The following is a 22,867-nucleotide window of genomic DNA, read 5'->3' as shown; positions in this document are numbered from 1 at the left end:
GAGATGAGCGGATTGCTTACTTTCCGGTATCTCAGGCTTGGTTTATGATTATTCAGGCTGGCAGACTTCATCTGTGTGGTGTTTGGGTAAGGAAATTCGCACAGCTCCTGTCATGACTAGAGACTACTGCCCTGCACCATGGACCGGGGTCCATCAAAGCAATCCACTCATCTCTATCCAGGACTGTTAAGCATCTAGAATCCTACAGAAACATTCCTCTATAAAACTCAAGCAATTGTTCTTCTCATTTCCCAAATGTTTACAGACTGTTATAAAAATAAGAGGAGATGCTACATAATGGTAGAGATGACCCTTGTCCTAACTTTTTTGAGATGTGTTGCTGCCATACATTTTTGAGTGAATACATTTTTTCAAATGAAATGGAATAATGTCTAACTTATTAAATTATTGGCACCCCTGCAATTCTGTCAGATAATACTCAGTTTCTTCCTGAAAATGATTGCAATCACAAATTCTTTGGTATTATTATCTTCATTTAATTTGTCATCAATGAAAAAACACAAAAAGAATTGTCCTAAAGCCAAATTGGAAATAATTCCACACCAAACCTAAAAAAGCGGGTCGACAAAAGTATTGGCACTGTTTGAAAAATCAAGTGATGCTTCTCTAATTCGTGTAATTAACAGCACCTTTAACTTACCTGTGGCATCTAACAGGTGTTGGCAATAACTAAATCACACTTGCAGCCAGTTAACATGGATTAAAGTTGATTCAACCTCTGTCCTGTGTCCTTGTGTGTACCACATTGAGCATGGAGAAAGGAAAGAAGACCAAAGAACTGTCTGAGGACTTGAGAAACCAAATTGTGAGGAAGCATGAGCAATCTCAAGGCTACAAGTCCATCTCCAAGGACCTGAATGTTCCTGTGTCTTCCGTGCGCAGTGTCATCAAGAAGTTTAAAGCCCATGGCACTGTGGCTAACCTCCCTAGATGTGGACGGAAAAGAAAAATTGACGAGAGATTTCAACGCAAGATTGTGCGGATGGTGGATAAAGAACCTCGACTAACATCCAAACAAGTTCAAGCTGCCCTGCAGTCCGAGGGTACAACAGTGTCAACCCGTACTATCCGTCGGCGTCTGAATGAAAAGGGACTGTATGGTAGGATACCCAGGAAGACCCCACTTCTTACCTCGAGACATAAAAAAGCCAGGCTGGAGTTTTCCAAAACTTACCTGAGAAAGCCTAAAACGTTTTGGAGGAATGTTCTCTGGTCAGATGAGACAAAAGTAGAGCTTTTTGGCAAAAAGCATTAACATAGAGTGTACAGGAAAAAAAAGAGGCATTCAAAGAAAAGAACACGGTCCCTACAGTCAACCATGGCGGAGGTTCCCTGATGTTTGGGGTTGCTTTGCTGCCTCTGGCACTAGACTGCTTGACCATGTGCATGGCATTATGAAGTCTGAAGACTACCAACAAATTTTGCAGCATAATGTAGGGCCCAGTGTGAGAAAGCTGGGTCTCCCTCAGAGGTCATGGGTCTTCCAGCAGGACAATGACCCAAAACACACTTCCAAAAGCACTATAAAATGGTTTGAGAGAAAGCACTGGAGACTTCTAAGGTGGCCAGCAATGAGTCCAGACCTGAATCCCATAGAACACCTGTGGAGAGATCTCAAAATGGCAGTTTGGAGAAGGCACCCTTCAAATATCAGGGACCTGGAGCAGTTTGCCAAAGAAGAATGGTCTACAATTCCAGCAGAGCATTGTAAGAAACTCATTGATGGTTACCGGAAGCGGTTGTTCGCAGTTATTTTGGCTAAAGGTTGTGCAACCAAGTATTAGGCTGAGGGTGCCAATACTTTTGTCTGGCCCATTTTTGGAGTTTTTTGTGTGAAATGATCAATGATTTGATTTTTGCTTCATTCTCTTTTGTGTTTTTTCCTTGCAAGCAAATTAAATGAAGATAATAATACCAGAGAATTTGTGATTGCAATCATTTTCAGGAAGAAACTGAGTATTATCTGACAGAATTGCAGGGGTGCCAATACTTTTGGCCACCACTGTAGAACGTAGAGATTTGAGATTATGGGGATGATTGTTCAAACTGATTTTTTTGGAGCAGAAACTCTCCGAATCCTTTCCAAATACTCAAAAATTGATTCCGATGATATATTAATGCAGTGATGGTGGTTTTGGTGATGTATTCATGTAATTACCCCTTTAAAAAATTCTTGGGATTGGTTCAGTATGGCAATCTGGCTCTTGGAACAAAAAATTTTATGCACCCCTGAATTAAAACTATAGGTAAAAAAGAAGTCGGTAAAAGTTTAAATAGAAAAAATTGTCGGGGTCGTAGCGACATTCCACTCGTCCTCCAGTCACTCCAAATTAAGGCTATGAGCATGGGTCAACCATTCAAAGAATGAGTCAGACAACAAGCTGGTTCAAACTCAGAGCATGCTCAGAGGCTACTGGCAAGCCACGATCTCAGCAATGTTCTGTCTTTATTTCCGCATGCACAAACCTAAATACACTACATAATGGGGAGGGGAAAGGGAGTGTTCGGGGCGGGGTAAGCCATAAATGTCTAGTATCCAGCCACTCCTGATTGGTCCACGACTCCTTAACTCAGTCTCTGGGCAGACAACAGTCAGTTGATGTTTTGGTTTCATTTCTCTGAAACAGGTGCTTGGCTGATACTGGCACCATCTTAGCATAAGTTTCGATCTAAGTAACACGTAGCAAGGAAAGCTTATTGTTATAGGACACAAAATGGTGGTTAGTACATAAGCAAAGCGTATAAAAGTATAAAAGTATAAAAGTGGAAAAATATATATTCTTTCTTACCCTGACAAAATAATGGTGCAAAAAACAATTACAATAAATGTATTTTTGTAATAAACCTTTTTAAATAAACATGACAAACTGGTAATAACATACAGTAGATATATTTGGTATCCCTAGTATTGTAACAACTCATACAATACAATGAACAGCTTGTTCGTGGTGATTGGTAAATGGCATAAATAAAAACAGTGTAACAGGTTTTTTAATGCATTTAACACATACTAAAAGTTAGTATAAACGTATAGCTTAATTTTTCAAAAAACAAGAAGTCACGTACCTATGCTTATGTGAAAATAAAAAAGGTATGGCTGTTGTGGCTATGAGTGTGAGACCATGAAAACAAAAAAATTCTTATAGCTGTCTGAATAAGTGTATCAACAAAATTCCCTTCAGCAACTAAGTATTACATTACAAGCTATGTGGCATATAGGTGCCTATAAATTTGTGAAGAACTGCTGTACAGTATCGGCCAACTTCTATTGGGCACACACTTGTCCATTTTTCATATATCTATCAGCTTTAGATCAGGAAACTTCTTTTTTTTTGGGAGGGGGGCAGGTAAAAAAAAAGTATTGTTAGCTACATGTTACCACAAAAAATAGATGGTAAGGAAAAGTCCAACTTTGATTGGGTCATAAATCAGCTTAAAAGATCATTGCATATAGGAGAGAGAGAAACTGGAGATCCCAAGCCACAAATGAGCCATGACAGATTTCACTGTAATGGTATTACATACAGTGGGGAAAATAAGTATTTGATACACTGCCGATTTTGCAAGTTTTCCCACCTACAAAGAATGGAGAGGTTTGTAATTTTTATTGTAGGTAAACTTCAACTGTGAGAGACAGAGTCTAAAATGAAAAAAAAAACAACAGAAAATCACATTGTATGATTTTTAAATAATTAAATTGCATTTTATTGCATGAAATAAGTATTTGATCACCTACCAACCAGCAAGAATTCTGGCTCTCACAGACCTGTTAGTTTTCTTTAAGAAGCCCTCCTACTCTGCACTCATTACCTGTATTAATTGCACCTGTTTGAACTTGTTACCTGTATAAAAGACACCTGTCCACACACTCAATCAATCACACTCCAACCTCTCCACCATGGCCAAGACCAAAGAGCTCTCTAAGGACACCAGGGACAAAATTGTAGACCTGCACAAGGCTGAGATGGACTACAGGTCAATAGGCAAGCAGCTTGTTGAGAAGGCAACAACTGTTGATGCAATTATTAGAAAATTTAAGAAACACAAGATGACAGTCAATCTTCCTCAGTCTGGGCCTCCATGTAAGATCTCGCCTCGTGGGGTAAGTATGATTCTGAGAAAGGTCAGGAATCAACCCAGAACTACTCTGGAGGACCTGGTCAATGGACCTGAAGAGATCTGAGACCACAGTCTCAAACATTACCGTTAGTAACACACTACACCGTCATGGATTAAAATCCTGCAGGGCACGCAAGGTCCCCGATTCATGCCAGCACATGTCCAGGCCCATTTGAAGTTTGCCAATGACCATCTGGATGATGATGGGAGAAGGTCATGTGGTCAGATGAAACCAAAATAGAACTTATTGGTATCAACTCCACTCGCTGTGTTTGGAGGAAGAAGAAGGATGAGTACAACCCCAAGAACACCGTCCCAACCATGAAGCATGGTGGGGACACATCATACTTTGGGGGTGCTTTTCTGCAAAGGGGAGTGCACCATATTAAAGGGAGAATGGATGGGATTATGTATCGCGAGATTTTAGCCAGCAACCTCCTTCCCTCAGTAAGATCATTGAAGATGGGTTGTGGCTGGGTCTTCCAGCATGACAATGACCCGAAACACACAGCTATGGCAAATAAGAAGTGGCTCCGTAAGAATCATTTCAAGGTCCTGGAGTGGCCTAGCCAGTCTCATGACCTGAACCTAAAACTCAATGTTGCCCAGTGACAGCCCCGAAACCTGAAAGATCTGGAGAAGATCTGTGTGGAGGAGAGGGTCAAAATCCCTGCTGCAGTGTGTGCAAACTTGGTCAAGAACTACAGGAAACGTCTGACCTCTGTAATTGCAAACAAAGGTTTCAGTATCAAATGTTAAGTTCTGTTTTTCCATTGTATCAAATACTTATTTCACGCAATAAAATGCAAATTATTTATGTAAAAATCATACAATGTGATTTTCTGGATTTTATTTAGATTCTGTCTCTCACAGTTGAAGTGTACCTACCATAAAAATTACAGACCTCTCCATTCTTTGTAGGTGGGAAAACTTGCAAATTGGGCAGTGTATCAAATACTTATTTTCCCTACTGTATATGGCTATGTACATAGGAGTTTCAGATGCCAAACGAAACATCATTATTGAAAAGATTATTTTTTCTTCTCTCATTATGTGAGAGTATGTGTAATGTGGCATGTATTACTTATTTTAAAGTATTGATTTCTTGTTGGGTAAGGTTATACTATGGTGACCCCTTGCTCTTTACTAGGCTTTTTACTCTAGCAAAGGGTCATGGCAAGGCTCATTAGAGAGTCAATATTGACTTTTAGGATTGCTACTTCCAATAGGTGGCACTGGAGTTCAAGTCCTCTTCCTCTCTAAAGAGGCAATTTGCATATTTCTCCCAGAAGGGCATTGCATGGCTTATAAGCCTCCTTACACTGGCATACCAGGCTTGTCACTCTCCACAAGGAGAAACATTACCAGTTAGATTCCTCTCACAGTGTAACCCACTCCTTACTGCCGTCTTTTGCAGTGAAGAGCCATGCTTAGCGTTCAATATGACCACAGAACTCGTCATTGCACTTCTGCTGTTATCAGTATGATACAGTGGCCTGAACCTACACTCAGCCACCGCTCTTGCTTCATGACTGTCTACAGACACAGACATTTGGCCCTGTGCAGGCTAACACAGAGAATACCTCTTTCTGTGACTAATTCCCTTTGGGATCTAAGGGCTCACGTTTCTCATTGTGGAGACAGGCCAGGCCTGGCATGTCAGAGTGAGGAGACTTATACGCCATGCATGCTCTTCTTGGAATTCGAATAAGCAAATTGCCTCTTCAGCGAGGAAGAGGACTAGAACTCTAGTGCACCTATCTTCCCTTTGAGAACACCTTTAGGTCAACTTAGAGATCCACCTTGAAGGAGATGTGGCTTACTTCCTCCCAAACTGTTGATTGCCATGCTTGCAATTAGTGCTGCGGTCATTAACCTTTGACTAGCGGCTTTGAGCCTTACTGCCGAGCAGAGAAGACTTTTCTTTTCGTATCACTGGCTGAATTGATACCACTTTTACTACAAGTGATGACGAGGCTTATGGAAATTGTCATTTATTGAGCATAAAATTTTGGAGTGCTTATTTGAATACCAGTCATAAACACACAAATATACCACAATTTGCTGATCCCTATAAATACATACAATCCTTCAAAGTAAGACTTCAACCAATTAGTTCAGTCTAATCTGCAAACATTGCTGCACTTTCCTGTAAGTGACATCCTTGAATCCACAGTTGCTCGTTCCTTGATGGGTTGGAGTTCTTGGCTCCCGATAGTACTGCAGCGAACATTATTCACAACGCACAGGTCTGCTACTCAGGGGGGAAGTCCGCGCAGTGCTTTCATTTTGCCTCTAGAAATAGCGATCATCGATCATCCAAAGACATACTAATAGGGAATCTACATTGTGAGCCCCATTCGGGACAGTGTCCATAATGTCTGTAAATTGTCTGAATTGTAAAGCGCTGCGGAATATGTTGGCGCTATATAAATAAAAAGATTATTATTATTCCAGCTCTTATAGCATTGTATTTTCAAAGATCAGAGCTGATTCAGTATCTGAGTCAATTGTAAAGACAAATTATTGAATTAATCTGTAAAATGTTGGGCTTTCTGTACAGTATCCATACAGTAAATATGTATAGTATGATACAAAATCCACACAGAAGCAAACAAATCCTGGTATCAAAGAGGATTTGACATCACCCCTGACATGCTTGTTCTAATTCTCCTTAAATAATATACTTGCAAACAGTTAACCACCAAAATTTGGGAAAGTTAAGCCCCACTGACAGGACTTCCGAGAATTGTCCCCGAAAACTGCCAAAAATGCAGGCAAAAACGCCCACTTTTAAGTGTAGTTTTACTAAGCCCCACACCTTTTATGGCTTGATTTAAGGTACTATTTTAAATTTAGATTGTTAAATGACCTGCGCCCTCATACAGAATTCCTCTTGGTTAGGCCCTCGTACATTGTGGTTTGTGCTGAAATGGCCTGTTTTATACTCCAGTAAATACTAACGATCCATAAATGATCTGTTCAAGTTTTGAAGCTGGCTGAGATGATTCCTTCCTACAGCTATATTGTTGCTGATATGCCCCTTTGGTAGAACCCTGTCCCCCTCCCACCTTCCTCATGTCACTATCCTTAGGGTATGTGCACACGATGCAGAAATGAAGCAGAAAATTTCTGCATCATTTCTGCATCTCCCTGGCAGAAAAAACGCATGCAGATTGTGCATGCGTTTTTCCTGCAGAATACATGCGGATCCACATGCAGATTCACATGCGTTTCCGCATGCAGATTGACAAGCGCTTTCCAGGCGATGTTAGCATCACCTGGAAAGTGCTTGATAACTAGGTCACACTGTATAAATCCATGCAAACAGCATGGATTTATACAGTGTGAACCGAGAGAGTGTATATACTTACCTCCGATGGCCCGCGCTGTCCTGCTCACTCCGTTCTCCCGGCTGCCGGCAACTTTGAATTGAAAGACCTGCCGACGTCAGCGTCACGTGACCCGTCACATGACTCTGACGTCACCGCAGGTCCTACAACTCACTGCAAGTGCCGGGAACCAAGCGGGAGCGCAGCGCGGGCCGACAGATGGTAAGAATACATTTATTTTTTATTTTATTCTTCTTTTTACAGCTTTTTCAATGGTACCTGGGTGTGGATGAGACTCTCCTCTCCTCCACACCCGGGTACCATCCGCACATTAGAACGCACCAATTACGCAAGTACAAATGCTGTCTTGCGGAATTGGCGCGTTCTAATGCAAGTCAATGGCGGCGAAATCGCCGCGTTTCCGCAAAATTAATTGACATGCTGCGGATTTTTGACCGCAGCGTTAACGCTGCGGAAAAATCCGCATCATGGGCACAGCACATGCGGATTTCCATTGGGGAACATTGCTGCCCTTCTACCATGCGTTTTTCATGCGTTTCCGCGGCGTTTACGCAACTGCAAAAACGCCGCGGAAACGCATGAAATACGCATCGTGTGAACACAGCCTTAGACTGGGGAATCTACTATATAATTGTCTTATCCCGTCTGTCTGTCTGTCTTTCTGTCTGTCTGTCTGTCCTGGAAATCCCGCGTCGCTCATTGGTCCGGCAGCGGCCTATCGGCGCCGCGGGATTTCTGAAAAAAGATGGCGGCTTTTAGCGGCTCATCTGGCGGACGGAGGTCAGCGGCGATGCAGCGGGGAGATGAGCACAACTACCCCGACCGGCGCCGCTGACCTCCATGCGGCTAACGTCGGAAGATCAGCGACTTGGCCCGCTGATCTCCCGACAGCTAGTGTGAACGGAGGACCAGGGAGCGGCGCCGCCTGTCGGGATGCTTCTGCTGCGAGTAGCCGCTCATCTCCCGGCTTCTCGCAGCAGAAGGAGCCGCACAAGCAGCGCCGCTCCCGGGCCCACACTAATACGACGCTGATTGGTCGCGGTGGCTGGCCGCGACCAATCAGCGAGATGGGCGGCAAATTTAAACGCCGCTGTGCTGATTGGTCGCGGTGGCCGGCCGCGACCAATCATCGAGATGGGCGGCAAATTTAAACGCCGCTTTGCTGATTGGTCGCGGTGGCCGGCCGCGACCAATCAGCGAGATGGGCGGCAAATTTAAACGCCGCTCTGCTGATTAATCGCGGCCGGCCACCGCGACCAATCAGCGAGATGGGCGGCAAATTTAAACGCCGCTCTGCTGATTGGTCGCGGCCGGCCACCGCGACCAATCAGCGATATCGGCGGAAAATTTAAACGACGCTCTGCTCATTGGTCGCGGCCGGCGACCGCGACCAATCAGCGATATAGGCTGCAAATTTAAACGCCGCTCTGCTGATTGGTCGCGGTGGCCGGCCGCGACCAATCAGCGAGATGGCCGGCAAATTTAAACGCCGCTCTGCTCATTGGTCGCGGCCGCCGGCCGACCGCTACCAATCAGCGAGATTGGCGCCAAATTTAAACAACGCTCTGCTGATTGGTCGCGGACGCCAGACGCGGCCAATCAGCGAGATTGGCGCCAAATTTAAACAACGCTCTGCTGATTGGTCACGGACGGCAGACGCGACCAATCAGCGATTTTGGCGCCAAATTTAAACAACGTTCTGCTGATTGGTCGCGGTGGCCGGCCGCGACCAATCAGCAATTTTGGTGACAAATTTAAACAACGGTCCGCTGATTGCTCGCGGTCGCCGGCCGCGACCAATCAGCAGTATTGGTGCCAAATTTAAACACCGCTCTGCTGATTAGTCGCGGTCTCCGGCCGTGACCAATCAGCGATATTGGTGCCATATTTAAACACCGCTCTGCTCATTGGTCGCGGTTACCGGTCACGAATAACCAGCATTATTGGCGACAAATTTAAACACTGCTCTGCTGATTAGTCGCGGCCGTGACCAATCACCATTATTGGCGCCAAATTTAAATAACGCTCTGCTGATTGGTCGCGACCGCCGGCTGCAACCAATCAGCATTATTGCCGCCAAATTTAAACCCCGCTCTGCTGATTAGTCGCGACCGCCGGCCGTGACCAATCTGCGATATAGGCGCCAAAATTTAACACCGCTTTGCTAATTGGTCGCGGTTGCCGGCCTCGACCAATCAGCGATTTTGGCGCCAAATTTAAATACCGCTCTGCTGATTGCTCCCGGTCGGCCGCATACCTATTCTAGAATACCCGATGCGTTAGAATCGGGCCACCATCTAGTTATACATAATTATCTTTTGACTTTTGAAACATATCTAATCCACCTGATGATCTGCTGCACCACACCCAAGATTCTTACAGCTATTTTTCTGGCACATATTCACACTTTATCCATACAAAAATCTCCTTTGCTTCTGCTCTCTACAGAGATGGAAATTGCTTCATCTGCATTTATGGATATACTTGAATCTCTCCTACATATCTCTTAAACGGCTGAGGATCCATCTGTGTTATCTCACCCCTGTTCACATACTGAAAATGATGCTAGTTTTTGGCATATGATCTGTTTTTGCTCTACTATACCTTTTTAAGGTAGTCCACATCAATGGTCAAGCAGGTTGAAAAACATGTCTAACACACGTTACACGTGTTGCAAGGTATTTGCCATTAAAGGTGGCACAAATCAAGCTAGAATTCTGGGGCATTCAGGCCCGTTGTGCATGCTAGTATTAATGAAGGGACCACTGGAGTAAGATGGACCTAATTCATTAAGAGGCGCACACCACTTAATGACCTAAGTGCTTCTTACAACTGGCATGCGCCTCTGCCAGAACTGGAATAAAATACAATCCTGGTAAAACCACCCAATGTGTCTGCAATCAAATCGCCACTAAATGAAGATGTTTTGTTCCTGGATGTTTTTATCCGTATTAAATATGTATGTGTGTGTGTATATACTGTATATATATAATTTTTTTTCTCCATATGTCACACCTCAAAACAACAGTATTTTTCTGCACGTTGCTATCTACAACTTTGCATCGCTTTTTTTTGAGTGTACCTCAGTGTATGGACATGACGTGAGTAAAATGTCTGTGCATGAAAAGTATATGCAATTCTTTGGTGACACTGAGCTATGTATAAATGTGTACTGCTTGTATACAGGAAAGGAGGAGGTGTCCAGCACTCAGGTGAGTAAAAGCCAAGCTCTATTCTTCCATTGAAAGCATGTACTGAACACACATGGACAGGAGCCATTCCAATCCGACGCGTTTTGGATACACGTGGTGCTGTCAGTCGTAGGCACAGCTGAGGATACCACGTGTATCCGAAACGCGTCGGATTGGAATTGCTCTTGTCCATGTTTGTTCTGTACTTGCTTTCAATGGAAGAATAGAGCTTGGCTGTTACTCACCTGAGTGCTGGACACCTCCTCCTTTTCTGCACTCGCGATGCCGTATTGAGTCCGTGCACCGGTCTCCAGTTGAACCCCCTCCTTCCTGTTGTATACAGGGCTACGGAACGCCCCTCGCTGCTGGGAGGCCATACAACCCCTGCTATGTGCTGTGTACATGCCGAAGTGCGAAGCGGGCAAAGTGGAGCTGCCAAGTCAAGGTCTTTGTCTTGCTACACGTGGACCTTGCGCTATTGTGGAACGTGAAAGGGGCTGGCCTGATTTTCTAAAGTGCTTCACGGATCGATTTCCTGAGGGATGTCCGGTAAGCAAATACTTATAAGCTGTTTAAAGGGAATCTGTCAGCAGTTTTTTTTCTATGTAATCTGACAGCATCATGATGTAGGGGCTGAGACCCTGATTCCATTGATGTGTCGCTGGTCACAGATTACCTTTTAAATGTTATGTATATGTATATTTCCAAACATGTTTCATTGCAATTTTAGTAAACCACAATGTACAAAGAAAAATAAATGAAAGATGTTTAGGGCGGATATGTCATTTTCCATAAATATGTAATTTTTTTTTTAACCTGGTGGAATTGGCACTTGAATCTGGTGTTGTTTTTCTTTTGTTCTTGAGCCTCTCCATTCCCGAAGTATGGCCCCATCTTACCTATATGTAAAGTAGCCTTGTTAACCAAGGGGTTGTGATCCTCAAAACTTCTTTGAGGAACATGCCATGTGGCTAACAAGATACAATTTACATACCGAAAAGATGGAGTCATAACTCTGGGATGAAGCAAGAAAAATAAAAACAGCAATGTCATATTCAGGAGAATCATGGCATTTAGACTAGGTAAAGAAATGATATATTTCTGGCAAGTGAAAGGTCCTCGTTACTGGCCAAATCCATACTAAAAGAAGTAGATTACATTGATAGGCTTCCATATCTCCCCCTGCATTATGTGACAAGAATGCAATGTAGCACTGCTCCAGAGGGAGGACCACTGTCTCGTCAGTCCCACCTATAAGTGAGGATAATATCTGACCAAGTGCTGTCTACAAATGGGGGTTTCAAGTCTCTTTATGCTACTTTCCCACATTGAGTATTTGGTGAGTTTTTGTTGTTGCAGATTTTCTGTAGCATTTCTGGACCAATTAGGTTTTTGCGTTTTTTTGCGTGCGGTTTTGACGCTGCCGTTTTTACCTCTTTTTGGTATGTCATGTTGTAATAAAGCTGCTTTGTCTTTGATACTTCCAAGTAACGGCTTTGACAAAACTTCATTGATGCAGTCATGTGCTGATTACAGGCGGTTTTAGTGAGTTTCCACAGTGGAAACACACAAAAAATGCATGAGTTTTTTTTTTACCTGCGGATTTTCTGCATCTAATGCAATTCTATGGGGAAAGTCTGTGCATCAAACTCAGCGTGCCCACAAGAGAACTGCGATGTTACAGATTCCAAGCACACACCGCAGGGCAGTTTACGCTGAATTAAATGAAGAGCACAGTGGGCCTGAGATTTCTGTAACTCCCAACCACTTTGCTGGAAGTGTAAGATGCTGCGTTTTTGCTCAGCAAAAATACGCAGCGTCAAAAACTCACCAAAAAATGATAGTGGAAGCTTAACCTAAAGAGTGATTTCCTAAAGCCATTACTAGGAAAGCTCATTCATGAAAATTGGTCAGTATAAATTCACCCAGATTCACCCAAATTCAGACGTCCCTGATTTTTCGCATAGGTAAAAACATGGACTGTTACTAGTCAGTGTTTTGGATCTGATTTTCATCAGTGTTTGGTCGGTTTTTCAATTTTTATCATCAGTGATTTTCATTGAAAGAAAAATAATTAAAATGACAAATGAAATAGAAAAAACTGGCGCAAAAGAGACAATTTTCTTTTTTATGCAGAAAAGCCATACTTATGCAGGTAAAACACACATGAGTTTTTGGGGCGTTTCTGCTGCTGAAACGCGCTAAAAGTGCATGTAATTAACACATAACTGTATCAATCAAGTTCTGTCAAAGCCAAATACCAGGAAGTATTAAAAGCAAAGCAGCTTAATTTAAAAGATGACGCGCCAACAATAGACAAAAACTGCAACTGCAAAAAAGTAATAAAAACGCAATAAAATAAATGCAAGTAATGGAATTTAGCTAATTGGTGCAGAAAACCTGCCACATGAAAAACTCACCAAATACTCATTGTGGGAGCGTAGCGTAAGGTAAAGTTCCCACGATGAGGTTTTGGGTGAGTTTTTGCCACTGCATATTGTTGCTGCACAAATAACACGTCTCCTTAGAGTTCCAGCAAAGTGGATGAGATTTATAGAAATCTCGTGCCCACTGTGCGGCAACCCGATCATTTTCAGGATTAGGGTGGGTTTACAGTCGTCTGCTGACACAGGCCAACCGCACTTCCCATGCACACAGAATGATTAATACAAGTGCTTCTCACTAAATTAGAATATCATCAAAATGTTAATTTATTTCAGTTCTTCAATACAAAAAGTGAAACTCCTATTATATAGAGTCATTACAAACAGAGTGATCTATTTCAAGTGTTTATTTCTGTTAATGTTGATGATTATGGATTACAGCCAATGCAAACACAAAAGTCATTATCTCAGTAAATTAGAATACTTTATAACAACAGCTTGAAAAATGTTTTTAAAATCCGAAATGTTGACCTACTGAAATGTATGTTCAGTAAATGCCCTCAATACTTGGTCGGGGCTCCTTTTGTATCAATTACTGCATCAATGCGGCGTGGCATGGAGGCGATCAGCCTGTGGCACTGCTGAGGTGTTATGGAAGCCCAGGTTGCTTTGATAGCAGCCTTCAGCTCGTCTGCATTGTTGGGTCTGGTGTCTCTCACCTTCCTCTTGACAATACCCCATAGATTCTTTATGGGGTTAAGGTCAGGCGAGTTTACTGGCCAATCAAGCACAGTGATACTGTTGTTTTTAAACCAGGTATTGGTACTTTTGGCAGTGTGGACAGGGGCCAAGTGCTGCTGGAGAAGGAAATTTCAATCTCCAAAAAGCTTGTCGGCAGGGGGAAGCATGAAGTGCTCTAAAATTTCCTGGTAGACGGCTGCGATGACTTTGGTCTTGATAAAACACAGTGGACCTACACCAGCAGATGACATGGCTCCCCAAACCATCACTGATTGTGGCGTTGTCTGTTGGTCATGAGTGGCTTGACACAAGGAATGCGACACTTTTAGCCCATGTCCTGGATACATCTGTGTGTGGTGGCTCTTGAAGCAATGACTCCAGCAGCAGTCCACTCCTTGTGAATCTCCCCCCAATTTTTGAATGGCCTTTTCTTAACAATCCTTTCAAGGCTGCAGTTATCCCGGTTGCTTGTGCACCTTTTCCTACCACACGTTTTCCTTCCATTCAACTTTCCATTAATATGCTTGGATACAGCACTCTGTGAATGTAGCACCCCGAGGGCTCGGCTGCTACAGGGGTATTGCACCTCAAACCAGAGGTGTGATATTCCACTCCCGGGTAAGGATGGAGTGTGGACCAGGACTCGTTTAGCTGCATGCACCACACACACCCCATTTCCGAGGGACAGCTCAACGGTGCTCCCACAGAAGTGCAGGCACGACAGCTTCTGTCCCTGGCTGGAGTGGGGAGGGGGAGGAAAACCCAGTGGTGTAGGAGCAGATAGGGGTGGGTCTCTGGGCATAGGTAGGAGCCCATTGGTTGCTAGTCACCTGGGCTCGGGTGTTAGAAGGAGGTATATAAGGTGGGCACCATCTTAGAGTAGTCAGTCCAGTCAGGAGGAGAAGTGACAGGGAGCAGAGCTGCTGCATGGGCTCTGCTCCACGGGCAGGCCTTGTCAGGAGGCCGGGGCCTGAGAGAGAGAGAGAGGAGAAGGAACAGCAAAGGAAGAAAGAAAGGAAACAAGGAACAGGAATACAGAGAAAGGCCCAGAGACACGAAGGCAGAAGGAACCCCAAAGGCCCAGGAGATTGTGGGTGAAGGGTTGGCAGAGCAGGGTACCGGAACCCAAATTGGTGGAGGCAACAGATTCCTCAGCCAAAGACCGGAGGTTGTGACCACATCTTGGTGCGACCCCTCACTACATCCACCAGGAAAGCAAACCACATAGGGTCAAGGAAACTGGAGGTAGGTTTCGCCAAGAGAAGGCCCGAGGGAGCTGGACAAAGGTGGGTCACTGGTGAGGACGGCCAGAGAAGGGAAGAGAAGGGAGCCCTGTGCCACGCTCCGGAATTGCCTGGGAGTTGGTCGAGCCCCTTGCCTGGTGGACGCAGCACGGCTTGGGCAGTCATTCCCTGCAGAAGTAACAAAGAAAATGACGGCACTTCCACTACAAAAACTAGGTGTGAACAGGTGCTTACTAAGAGCAGCTACCTCCATATATAATGAACAAATAAAGTAGCACACTGTAACACTGAGTATATAGATATGAAATATGAAATATGAATAGCTTAACTGCTGTAGAAAATAGAAATAAATGAAAAAAATTTTTTGAAAAATTTTTTTTGCGCATGTAAATATGAAGTATGGAAAATGAATAGCATTACTGCTGTAAATAAATGAGAAATCTTAGCGCATAAATTGGCCAATTCATGTGTACCTGACAGCCGCGGTAAGGCGTTTCTCGATGTCAGGACCTATAATGTGAATACCTCTCTAAGAGACCTCCGTCTGCTTATGTATGGGAAAGACAGACCCTGATGCATTTAAAACCACCTGCGGCATGGGGGTGGGGGTGGAGTGCTCAGTCAACGCTAAATCTAGTAACAAAGAAAATGACGGCACTTCCACTACAAAAACTAGGTGTGAACAGGTGCTTACTACTCAGTCAACGCTTACTCAGTCAACGCTAGATTTAGCGTTGACTGAGCACTCCACCCCAAATAAGCAGACGGAGGTCTCTTAGCGAGGTATTCACATTATAGGTCCTGACATGTTTTCTTTGTTACTAGATTTAGCGTTGACTGAGCACTCCACCCCCACCCCCATGCCGCAGGTGGTTTTAAATGCATCAGGGTCTGTCTTTCCCATACATAAGCAGACGGAGGTCTCTTAGAGAGGTATTCACATTATAGGTCCTGACATCGAGAAACGCCTTACCGCGGCTGTCAGGTACACATGAATTGGCCAATTTATGCGCTAAGATTTCTCATTTATTTACAGCAGTAATGCTATTCATTTTCCATACTTCATATTTACATGCGCAAAAAAAATTTTTCAAAAAATTTTTTTCATTTATTTCTATTTTCTACAGCAGTTAAGCTATTCATATTTCATATCTATATACTCAGTGTTACAGTGTGCTACTTTATTTGTTCATTCCCTGCAGAAGTGACTCGGATCACAACTGTGAGTAAAGCATTGGAAACTGCAACCACACGTCTCTGTGTTTCATCGCCGCACCAGCACCATCAGTACTGGGACGCTCACACCATCACTCTCATCATCCACACTAGCTGCCCTGAGGCAATACTTCTCCCGTGGGGATTTATCCCATACTTGGCTGCGCATACAACATCAGCCTCAGCGGTCTGCAGCGCAGCTGCGGTCCCCACTGACCGCAATACACGGGTGGCGTAGTCGGACATTTGTTATCACAATACTAAAACTGCCACTGAATTGACCACCCTGGGCACGGACCGGGTCATCGCCACGAGGACTACAACCCCCAGCGATCCGGCTCCGGGTATTCCCTGCACAACACAGGCCCAGGGGGCGCGTCATGAACATCCAGCTTCTTTAGTGATGACCTTTTGTGGCTTACCCTCCTTGTGGAGTGTGTCAATGACTGCCTTCTTGACATCTGTCAAGTCAGCTCTCTTCCCCATGATTGTGGAGCCTACTGAAACAGTCTAAGGGGCATTTTTAAATGCATCGGAAGCCTTTGCAGGTGTTTTTTTGTTAATTATTCTAATTTACTGAGATAGTGACTTTTGTGTTTTCATTGTCTGTAAGCCATAATCATCAACATTAACAGAAATAAACACTTGAAATAGATCACTCTGCTTGTAATGACTCTATATAATATATGAGTTTCAATTTTTGTATTGAAGAACTGAAATAAATTAACTTTTTGATGATATTCTAATTTAATGAGAAGCACTTGTAATAGATGAGTGCATAGACTGTCAGTGTTCTCCGCAACACAGGATGATGTTTACACAAGATGATGCACTGCCCAGAAGCTTAAAAATCATTTCACCCAACGAACAAGTGTTTTGTTTATTTGTTAGTTGGTTGGTTATTGGGAAACAGTTATTTTTATAAATAAATGGGAAAGCCCATTTATGAAAATTGGCAAGTGTAAATTCACCCTTTGACCAAATTCAGATGTCCCAGGTAAAAACATGGACTGTTGTTCATCAGTGTTTTGGATCACATTTTCATCAGTGTTTGGTCAGTATGTCAGTTTTTATCATCAGTGACTCATCAGTGATTTCCAATGATGAAAAAATAAATAAAATTACAAAAAAATAAAGTAATGAAATAAAAAAAAATTGCAAAGCTTCTCCTGTTCATTACTATGTTAATCACGGGCAGCACATGGACTGTACACTGATGCCATCCGAGTGCTGTGATTTTCATGGATCCATAGACTTGTATTGGTAATTGTCATCCAAGACTTAGATCACAAACAGAGATGTTGATGTTACCTTTTTGCGGACCGCTCAGTCTGCAGAAAAACATGGATGTAAGAGTAGCCCCGTAGACTATAATGGGTATGTGTTCCACCTGTGAAAAACACAGAACACGTGCATGACCCACGGACATCTTAATGAGACCATAGTTGGTGCGGATGTGACCACTAGGATCCCAATCAAAAGTGATGGCCTTCCAGCAAAATCAGTGCATGGAGAAGATTAATTCAGTGTGTTTGCAGGGTTCCATCTCTTGGACAGGCAGCACTACAATAAAATGCAGGAGCTAAAAGAAAGAAAATGTAAAAAATTAAATCTCCAGGAACATGAGATGTTTTAAGTCTCTGAACATCCAATATACAAAATACCTTTTTTTTGCTAATTTTCCTACTGATAATTATTTATAAAATGTTGCTGAAATCTTTATTATATTTAATGATAGTCTGATGCATTGACGTAAGATATCATATCTACACTGTGTGCAGAATTATTAGGCAATTTAATATTTTGACCATATCCTCATTTTTCTGCATATTTTCCATCTCCAAGCTGTATGAACTTGAATGGCTATTGGATGAAGCAGATCAGGTGATGTGTATTTGTGGTTTAAAGGGAAGATGAAGATGAGACCTGAGGATACAACTCCTTTTATCAAGGTGTGCAGAATTATTAGGCAGCTGGTTTTCCTTAGGCAAAATGCACTACAAAAAAAGTTTAACTGATCCTGAAAAGTCAAAAATTGTTAAAAATCTTACAGAGGGATGCAGCAGTCTTGAAATTTGCTACGATATTGTGGCATGATCACAGAACCATCAAAAGTTGTATTAAAATAGTCAACATGGTTGCAAAACAAGATTTGAGAAGAATCAAATGTCAAACGGCCTGTAACCCAGTGCTGTCCTAGTCCAGATCTGCAACCTCCCTGGAGCGCCGGAAATACAAGGTGTTCAGTGCTCAGAGACATGACCAAAGTAAGGAAGGCTGAAACCCAACCACCACTGAACAAGACACAGAAGTGGAAATGTCAATACAGGGTCAAGACATATCTGAAGACAAATTTTTCAAAGGTTTTATGGACTGATGAGATGAGAGTGACTCTTGACAGACCAGATGGATGAGACCGTGGCTTTATCAGTAAACCTTAACTTCGACTAAGATGCCAGAAGGTGGAGGTTGGTAGTGCTCTGGGATGGTATTATTAAAGATGATCAAGTTGGACCATTTCGGGTTAAAGAGGGACTCAAAATCAACTTCCAAACCAGCTACCAGTTTTTCGAAGACACTTTATTCAAGCAATGGTACAAGAAAAAGTCTGCATCTTTGAAGAAAACCATGATTTTTATGCAGGACAATGCTCCATTGCATGAATAGAAGTCTCCACTGCTTGGCTAGCCAGTAAAAGCCTTAAAGATGAAAGAATAATGATATTAGTTGACCAATAATTCTGCACACATAGATATTCTCCTAATAAAAACAAAACCTACATTTTATTTTCTTAAATCAGGTTTATTAACTTTTTGGATTGTTTGACAGCACTGTAGTTGTTCAATAGTAACATTAATTTTCAGAAATACAAATTGCGTAATAATTGTGCACACAATGTATGTGCATCTGCTTGGCTTTAACGTCTCTGCTCCTTTGTTTGTAGAACGAGGTGTTAAACATCAAGTTCAACAGCTCTGGCCGTTGTGAGGCCCCACTTGTCCGCACAGACAATCCTAAAAGTTGGTACGAGGATGTGGAAGGCTGTGGTATTCAGTGTGAGAACCCACTGTTTACTCAGAAGGAGCATCGGGAGATGCACGTCTACATCGCCATATTCAGCTCCTTCACTATATTTTTCACCTTTTTTACTCTGGTAAGCTGATGGTCAGTAGAACCCACTGATCCTTTTTTACTACACACTAAAGCCAGTTTAATGTGGCTCTAATGCAGCTGCATTCATATTATAGCCACAAGACCTGGACGGACTGAACCAATATTCTACCGAACCAAGCTAGATCAGCAAAAAAAACTGTGGACGGGAAGGTCTTGTTTGTGGCCATAATGCAGATGCTAAAATATGGCCATATTACAGTTGTGTGAAATAGGCTTTATTCATACTCCAGATTTACAGGTTTCTGCAGTACTCATCATCATTGATTGAGAATAAAATTCCTAATTTATTTCTCTTTTTTTGGCAGGCTACATTTCTTTCAGATTGGAAAAATTCCAACAGATACCCTGCAGTTATCTTATTTTATGTCAATGCCTGCTTCTTCATGGGCAGTATTGGGTGGCTAGCACAATTCATGGATGGTGCCCGGAAAGAAATAGTTTGCCGTGGAGATGGCACCATGAGACTTGGAGAACCCACGTAAGATTAATTCTGTTTATTTTTTCTTTTTCAATGTTTTCTAATTCAGTACACTTCTAATTGGAAAGGATAAATGGTAAACTGATTAAAGGGGTTGTCCTGTACTTTATATTGGTGGCTTATCCTTAGTATAAGTCATCCATATCAGACTGGTGGGGGTGCAACACCTGGAACCCACCGATTAGCTGTTTGTGATGCCGGTAGCGACCAGATGTGATCAGTTGAAGAGCGGAATAGCATAGGTCCATCAGTTGTATAGTGACCATGGCCGGGGACTGCACATCTGCCCCTATTCGAATGAATAGTGGTGGATCTACAGCATCCGACTGCAGTCCACTTTACAGTTGAGGAATCTATGCTGCTCCGCTTCACAACTTATCACATCTGGTCGCTACCGGCACCACAAACAGCTAATCGGTGGGTTCCAGGTGTCGCACCCCAACCAATCTGATATTGATGACCTATACTAAGAATAAGCTATCAATATAAAGTACTAGACATCATTTGCACTTCAGTTTTGGATCAGTACTTTATAAGAAATATTGTAATCCAAAACTAGGAGTAACCTATATAATGGAAACATTTATACCTCTTCTTTTTCTTAAATCCGCTCCTGATTTTTTCTTCTGATCCATAAAATAGGTGATAAATCCTTGATTGCCTGGGGCCCCACTGCTGGGACCCAAATTAATCAGTATAGTCATAGAGTGAATAGAGAAGAATTGGTTGTGCTGTACCCTGCCGCTCCATTCAATGTCTTTTGGGCTGGGACAGATATTTAGTACAGCACTTGGAAATCCCATAGACTTTGAATAGAGTGCCAGTGTCACAGCAGATATGTACTTGCTGCTTCAATTATTCTCTAAATGTACTAAGACCAATCTGTCCTAGTGATTGGAGGGCTTCTCATTATTGGGGACCTCAGGAATCAGTTTACGCTCTAACATGATCAAGTGATGGCTCACATATGTTCAAACTGAGAAAAAAACTCTCTCAAATGTTAAATGCGTATGTTTGGATAACAAAAAAAATGGCATAATACTTTTAGTGGGTTGTACCAAATTTATTAGGTAGAGTGTACAAAAGGTCTAGGCATATACAGTGTCTTGTGAAAGTATTCACCCTCTCCCCTTGGCTTTATATCTATTTGGTACATTACAACCTGTGTTGAAATATTTTTGTAATCCAATTTGTGTTTGATGCATCAGCACTAAATAGTCTGAGTTGGTGAAGTGAGAAAAATGTAGGCATAAATTAAATGTATGGGATCAAATAACTAATAATTGGCATGTGCATATGTATTCACCCCTTTTGCTATGGAGCCCCTAAAATTTCTGGTGCAAGCAGTAACCTTCATAAGTCACGTTTAGTGAAAGGAAGTCCACCTGTGTGCAATCTAAGTGTCACACAGTCTGTCAGCCCAATAGTGATGAGCGAACATGCCCGGATAATGTGTTATCCGAGCTTGCTTGGGGGTTATCCGAGTATCCTGGGCGTGCTCTGATAATATGTTTGAGTCCCTGCGGCTACATGTTTTGCGGTGGTAGACAGCCGCAGCACATGCCAGGATTGCCTAACAAACAGGCAATCTCTGAATGTGTTGCGGCTGCCTATGGCCACAAAACATATAGCCACAGGGACTCAAACATATTATCAGAGCACACCCAAGATACTCGGATAACATCCGAGGACGTTCGCTCAACACTACTGCCAGAGAGGCATCACAGAGACCAAAGGTAACCCTGAAGGAGCTGCAGAGTTCCCAAGCAGAGACTGGAATATCTGTCCGTACCACCACTATAAGCCGTAGACTCCATAGAGGTCGCCCTTATGGAAGAGTGGGCAGAAAAAAAGCCTTTACTTACACACAAAAATTGTAAGGCTCGTTTTGAGTTTGCCAAAAGACACGTGGGAGACTCCCCAAGGTGCTGTGGTCAGGTGAGACCAAAATTTTACTTTTTGGCCACCAAGGTAAACGCTATGTCTGGCGCCAAACCAACACAGCTCATCACTCCAAGAACACCATCCCCACGGTGAAACATGGTGGTGGCAGCATCATGCTGTGTGGATGTTTTTCAGCTGCACGGACAGGGAAAATGGTCCGAGACGAGGGGAAGATGGATGTTGCAAAATACAGAGATATTCTTGAGCAAAACCTGTTTCAGTCTGTCATTGATTTGATACTGTGATGAAGGTTCCCCTTCCAACAAGACAATGACCCAAAGAACACTGCTAAAACAACACTCGAGTGGTTTAAGGTAAAACGTGTAAATGTTTTGGAGTGGCCTATTCAAAGCCTAGACCTTAATCCAATTGAGAATCTGTGGTCAGAAGTGAAGATTGCTGTACACCAGAGGAAACCATACAACTTGAAGTAGCTGGAGCAGTTTTGCCTTGAGGAATGGGCAAAAATCCCAGTGGCAAGATGTGGAAAGTTCATAGAGACTTATGCAAAGTGGCTTGCAGCTGTTATTGCCTCTAAAGGAGGCCCAATAAAGTACTGACTTTAGGGAGTGAATAGTTATGCACACTGAAGTTTTCAGTTATTTTGTCTTATTTGTTGTTTGGTTCACAATAAAAAGAAAACCAAATGTTCACAGTTGTATGAATGTTCTTTCCATGAACTGATGCAAACCTTAAAAAAAACAGGGAAATTCCAGGTTATGAGGTAGCGCAACACAAAAAATGCAGAGGCGGTGAATACTTTTGCAAGCCACTGTACAGCAAAGGTGTTTATACGGCTTAATTTACCTAATGGAAGCAAAAAACACTATGGGAGATGTATGCCCACACAGTGGCATAATTTAGGTTGTAGTCCCAAAAAAACAGCTGGAGAGCAATATTCTGTTTTCTGAGTTAACGACCTTGATTCTTGGAGAAAACAAGTCACTGATGTTCGCATGGTCTATGTGGTTGTGTGATGCCATATTACTGGTCTAGAACTTCA

General features: G+C 42.8%; 1 protein-coding gene across 1 annotated transcript in view; it reads left to right on the top strand.

The window, feature by feature from the left end:
- SMO (smoothened, frizzled class receptor) overlaps window positions 1-22,867 on the top strand; it is a 64,562-nt gene that overhangs the window by 23,631 nt on the left and 18,064 nt on the right. Inside the window, exons 2-4 of the mRNA XM_073652527.1 lie at window positions 11,028-11,233; window positions 19,213-19,422; window positions 19,748-19,920. Of these exons, the coding sequence (XP_073508628.1) occupies window positions 11,028-11,233; window positions 19,213-19,422; window positions 19,748-19,920 (589 nt within the window). The remainder of the gene's footprint in view (window positions 1-11,027; window positions 11,234-19,212; window positions 19,423-19,747; window positions 19,921-22,867) is intronic.

The sequence above is a fragment of the Phyllobates terribilis genome, unplaced genomic scaffold, assembly GCF_046119375.1.
Source record: "Phyllobates terribilis strain yellow unplaced genomic scaffold, ASM4611937v1 Scaffold_11__3_contigs__length_659146591, whole genome shotgun sequence".
NCBI lineage: Eukaryota > Metazoa > Chordata > Amphibia > Anura > Dendrobatidae > Phyllobates > Phyllobates terribilis.
This window is presented reverse-complemented; position numbering and strand designations above follow the sequence as displayed.